General features: G+C 38.6%; 1 protein-coding gene across 1 annotated transcript in view; it reads left to right on the top strand.

Annotated features, from left to right (window-relative positions):
• Positions 1 to 4654: 4654 nt before the first annotated feature.
• LOC149794641 (zinc metalloproteinase/disintegrin-like) overlaps positions 4655 to 6000 on the top strand; it is a 79597-nt gene continuing 78251 nt past the window's right edge. Inside the window, exon 1 of the mRNA XM_089963947.1 lies at positions 4655 to 4761. Coding sequence (XP_089820073.1) covers positions 4683 to 4761 — 79 coding nt within the window. The 5' untranslated portion in view covers positions 4655 to 4682. The remainder of the gene's footprint in view (positions 4762 to 6000) is intronic.

Here is a 6000-nt window from a genome sequence, read left to right as displayed (position 1 = left end):
GCCCTTTGTATTCATTTACATCAATTTCTTCAGTTGCTAAGCCGTTGTATAAATGATACGCGGCTTCTGGTAATTTTAAATACTATTTTGTTGTAGTCGTAAGCAGTCTCACGTGTTTACTCCTTTAGTTTGTCTTTACATAAGCTCAGAGTGCAAATTTTGTATCATATGAGAACATAATTTCATAATTGTGATGCTGATGAAAAGTATGTTTTACAGTTTAGATTATGGCCTAGGCGAATCTAGAGATACTGTATTTCTAAACAAGATGAAAGATAGATCCATGATGATGCCATCATTAACAAATAATATGAGACAATAGACGAAACTAATTCAACGGTATATGCCCGATACTAACTTACTAAGTACATCTTATCCTGTACAGTTACTACCCTACCACTCCAAACAACACCATATTTAATTGAAGGGAAATAACACTTATACATATGAATGTTATTAAGGCAGTGTGTGTGTGTGTGTGCGCGGGCTTTGGATTTTTAACGTAGCTTTAACAATTTTTCAGTCATATCGCTACGATGTCTGCATTTTGATAGTTTATTGTGATGTCTAGCACTGGGACATCATGCCGTAGACAGTTAACATGATGTCCCACCCAGTCACATTATCCTGACACCAGGCCGACCAGTCCTAACACTAACCTCTTAATGCTGAGTGCCAAGCGAGGCAGCTGGTAGTACAATTTTTGTAAGTCTTTCGTATAACTCGGCCGGGGATCAAACCCACGACCTCCCGCATCCGAGGCGGACGCTCTAACCACCAGGTACGTCATTTCAACGCGCTGGCTTAGGCTGAATAACAAATTAGAGAGATGGTAATAGCAGGGACGTCATTTCATTTTTTTTTCTTCAGGGTTTTGTGCAAAACTTGACGGGCTTGTTAACTTTCGTATATAGGCTACAACAATTTTACAGCACATGCAAACTCGGGGGGGGGGGGGAACCGAGCGAGAAGAAAATGTGTCCAAACCTAGAAAATATTGATGGACTAAAATTCTACTTACAAATCTTACAAAAACCATTATGCAAGCAAAATTTAAATAAAAAGCCACCTACCCACGCCGCCCAAAAAAACAACGGTTATGCGGCAAATTTGACTCACCTTGTCTGGGTTATAAATTTGCATCTACCTTGTTAAATGTGAAATATGACAACATACTGTCAAAAATTTAACTGCGCAGGTTCGAGTCCCAGATTCAGCCAATGTGGGTATGTGAGAAAGCTTGCCAGTAGCTTCTCGTGGGTCGGTGGTTCTTTCCGAGGATTTCCCGGGTTCTTCCTCCACCATTAATACTGGTCGCCATGTATAGCCTATCGTGTGCTGAAAAATGGCGTTAAACCCCACAACAACAACAACAACAAATCAAAAATTTAATTTCATTAACAATGATGCTCATTTTGTCAGCTGATGGTAAATAAACAAACAGTCGCATTGTTTCAAACTTAAGCTGTGAAAGATTCAATAAAAGTTCAAGTAAATTAATACAGAAACATAATTTCGAATGAATTGTGCTCCATTAAAAAACAAGCAAGAAAAAACGCGTCCTAGGTAGCAAATTCGTTTTTTACCTTTTATGGCTTCCTAAACACCACCATATTACGAAAATCAAAACATAATAAAGAAATACATTGTTGTAAATAAACGGAGGTATTTATCCCCACGCTTTATTTTAAACAGCGTCAGGAATACTGTGACACCCTCTATCTGCCCGTCCTTCTATCCGTCCATCCTTCTTACCGTGACTACATTTACTCCTAACTAGCTGGGTGGAAATTAGGAGCTATATTGTCCATCTAGTAACCACACAGGAGAGGAGTGTCACCCTTGGCTTCCGTCCCTGGGTTAACCATGTAAGGGAGCGGGATTTCATCCTTGAAGAATGTACTAGGTAAAATATACAATAGCTAAAAAATTTAACCAAACTTCTTATATGCAGCCACAGTAGGAAAATGCATCACAGATTTTGCATTATGACATATGGGACACTGCCGGTGATTTGTTCTTTCTTTTTTAAGCTATATTTATTTATTTATTTATTTATTTATTTATTTTTTATTTATGTATTTATTGTCTGGCCATATGACAGTTGTAGGGACATATAATCTTACCCTGTTATGTCCGTCACACTCGATTAGAGTTTGCATTTAGGTCAATTTCCTGCACTGTAGTAGGGCATCTGTGTTCCATGAAAACATTTCTAGATTCTTTATTTAAGGATTAATTCCTATCACAGTAAGTTTGTAAACTCTAAAACTCCAAAAATATTTCGATGTATCAACTTAAATATTTTAAATTTAATAAGATTGGAAAATCGTGAGATAACATCCGAGCGTGTATACATGTATTTCACGTTTACGCGTGCACGTGAGAAGTCACAAAATCCGTCAGATAGGAGCTTGTAGCATAAACATAAGCGGAGAAATACGGAAGGGTAAAAAGATTTTTGACACGATTTTTTTAATGAATATCTCATTCATAATTTAGCCTAGTTTATGTTACTTTCTTTATAAACTATAAATAGAAGTAGAATGACAGCCAAAATGGGTTAGATTGGAGTAACTACATCAAACTTTATACCTCATAAACTCTATCCCTTTTAGAGCTCGTGCGTTTTTCCCTGACTCTCAACGCGTCACGGTTTCTCCATTCCGGTTATGTGATTACGTTGAACTGGAGTGTACCTGGATAATGGATTGAAATGTAAGTAATGCCAAAGTTTGGTTTCTCATGCAACACGACTGTGAGTCTGATCCAAGATGATTATAAGACGTTACTACTTGGCTGCTAAAACATGTCAAATGTGTCTTATTGTTATTTAGGGACCTTACGCTCTGTACAAGGGGTCGGCAACCTGTTTTACATAGCGTGCCACTCTTTCCCGGAATACTTACACCAGTAAGATAGTAACACTGTTAAAATTGAGATTTTTGGCTTTCCTTCGCGTGCAACGCAAAACATCTTGATGTACTACCTTGTGCCACGCGTGTTGTAGGTTTCCGACCCCTGCTCTTTACCGAACTCTTTCGCGTCTCGTAGAGCTTTGCTCCTGTGTTTGAATGTATCTTTATTTGATTTTCTTTTTAAGTTACATATATCCCTACACGAGTCATTGTATTGAACTGAAACTTTGGTAACACCATCTCCAAGGCGAAATGACACGTCAAACCAAGAATATTTATAGGCAAAACACTTCTCAATGTATCGATTGTTCTGTATCTTTTTACCTAGACTTTATGCATAATGTTTTAACTTCAAAATTTGTTCCATTTTATGTTCATTTTCAAAGCTGAAATTCTTAATACGTGCCATATGTATACTGTACCTATTCTCTCTCTCTCTCTCTCTCTCTCTCTCTCTCTCCGTTACGGATCACTGCCATCTCACCTCTGTCTTCTCCTTTACGGATCACTTCCATCTCACCAATGTCTGCGTGGGTTCGGGTCTAGGATTCAGCCAATGTGGGTATGTGAGAAAGCTTGTCAGTAGCTTCTCGTGGGTTGGTGGTTCTTCCCAGGGTTTTCATACAGTAAGTCTGTTTCAAGGGTTAACAGTGCAGTGCATGGTGCTCCAATGTAACTAGCAATCAACACCAAATTTACCAAAATCAATATGATTTATTTTTACCACCAAAATTAGAACGCATTACAATGTACACTTCAGATATTTACTGCGGTCAATGGTGAAATCCACGACTATTCGAATGCTAACGGCACCATTTCCTTGCCAGTACTTAGCCAGGCATCAAGATCGGCGAACAATTGTTGCATTTTCTTCAGCATGTCACAAACTGAACGAAGTGTGTTGAGCTAATTTGAAAAATGAATTGCTTTTAATTACGACTGGCTTAAGTTGAAAATTAGCAGACGAAATTGGGATAAACTAGCAGTGTTAGAACTATCGAGGGGTGAAGAATCTTGTCTTGCCTTGTGTTATATTGTTACAGGTTAGACCCCCAGCCCTCGTTTCATTGACAGAAACATACTTTTCTTTGTAACGAGCTCCTCATGTACCTCTCGATAGTAATCTTGTTACTCTTGGATTTCATCATTTACAAAAGAAAGATTCAAACAACCTCTAATCTAAACCTCTTTCGGTCAATGATGAAATCCAAACTTACCGAACGTAAACGGCACCCCTTTCCCATTTTCTATACAGGCGTCAAATGCGCTGACAAATTGTTGAAGTTTCTCCAGTATGTCACGAACTAAAACTACGTGTGGCGAGCTGTTTTAAAAATTTAACTATTCGGCGTGACTAAGTTTGAAGTTATCAGACGAAATTGAAATTGGGACAAACGAGCAGGCTATTTTATTATTATCATTAATATTATATATATATATATATATATATATATATATATATATATATATATATATATATATAGAGAGAGAGAGAGAGAGAGAGAGAGAGAGAGAGAGAGAGAGAGAGAGAGAGAGGTCTCTCTGGGAATTTAAAACTTGGAGTCCAGGACTCCAATTTTGGTTAAAAAAAAGGAGTTCCACCATCAAAAGTTGCAGTCCCTTCTTTCCTACAGAATCAACACAGACGTGAGTGCATATATATATATATATATATATATATATATATATATATATATATATATATATATATATATATATATATATATTAGATTCGGGTTTCTTTCAGACACTGCAAACCGAAATATGAGGGTCATTTTCTTGCTCATGATGTGCTCTCTGGCCGTCTGTTTTCTGTTCGAAACGACAAAAGACACAATAGAAGGTAAATATATTTTAATAATGCATAAATATAGTTGCATGGTTTATTGGTTTGTTTGTTTGTTTTGATATATCCTGAAATAACGGCGCGTGAGTAGCTAAATGGATGGGTATGTAGATGGACACGCGTTTATTATGCATATACGCATTTATGCATATAATCTCAGATGGACGGAGAGGCACGTCAACGTAATGCTGATAAAAATCTTTCACGATCACAGGAATTTGATGCACTGTTTGAACATGCACGTAGAATGTTACTCCATATAGCCACACTCTATATGTATTGCCCGGATGGTCTCTGATGACACTCGGACGTTTGGGCGCGATATCGTTGTCGTGACTTCGATATTGGATTTTCGTCTCTATGGTTAGCTTCAAACAAGCGGAACATAACTTCTCCTCTCCCACAGCGAATACCTCAGGACATGCATGGAGGTCGGTCTTAAGAATGGTCCGAGCACTGAGCAGAGCAGCTGATTCTGTATCCACAGCTACAAATTTACAATTGGCGAAACACGACCCAGTGCTCTCTGCCTATACTTTCCTTAAGGACCACTATAAAGTCAAGTTACGAATACAGCCTTTATCCTCTAACAATCCTCTTGCTCGATTGTTCATTTAACGTTTCTTCGGGATTTTGTCTCAGACCTTTCTTGGTCCCAAAGGCAACGGCACTCTGGCTCCATTCATCGACCTAAGACCCTCAATCTATTAATTCACGGCTCTTGGTTCTCAATCGAAACACCATGGTGCATTTTGGAATGCCGTCCAAGAGGGAGACTTCGACATCAGTGTGGACTTAAAAAGGCGCATACCTTTATGTCCCTATTCACCAGACTTCCCTGACGTTCCTGCAATTCGCCTACAACATCTTATACCAATTCAGGGCGAACCAACTGGGACCAAACATCATCCCCTTGGTCTTCACTATTATGAAGAATCTAGTAATGGCGCATGTCCAGACCATTTCTACGTCGGCAGAAACGTGTGGTGAGTTTTATAAAAACACGATATCATAACCCTTGTTAGACTGCTTACCAGCCTGGGATTCTCGCCAACAGAGAAAAATCCGACCTAGTACTATCTCATCAATTCGTTCACCAAGGTATGAAGTACAATACACCGGCATCATTGTTCGTCTTCCTCAGGATCGGGCATTGAAAATCTGAACCATGCTTGCTTCTTTACTTTCGAAGAAAGTTCTATCCTCACGAGAATACCATCGCCTACTAGGTTTGCT

The sequence above is a fragment of the Sinohyriopsis cumingii genome, chromosome 7, assembly GCF_028554795.1.
Source record: "Sinohyriopsis cumingii isolate HCF-2022 chromosome 7, ASM2855479v2, whole genome shotgun sequence".
Taxonomy (NCBI): domain Eukaryota; kingdom Metazoa; phylum Mollusca; class Bivalvia; order Unionida; family Unionidae; genus Sinohyriopsis; species Sinohyriopsis cumingii.
This window is presented reverse-complemented; position numbering and strand designations above follow the sequence as displayed.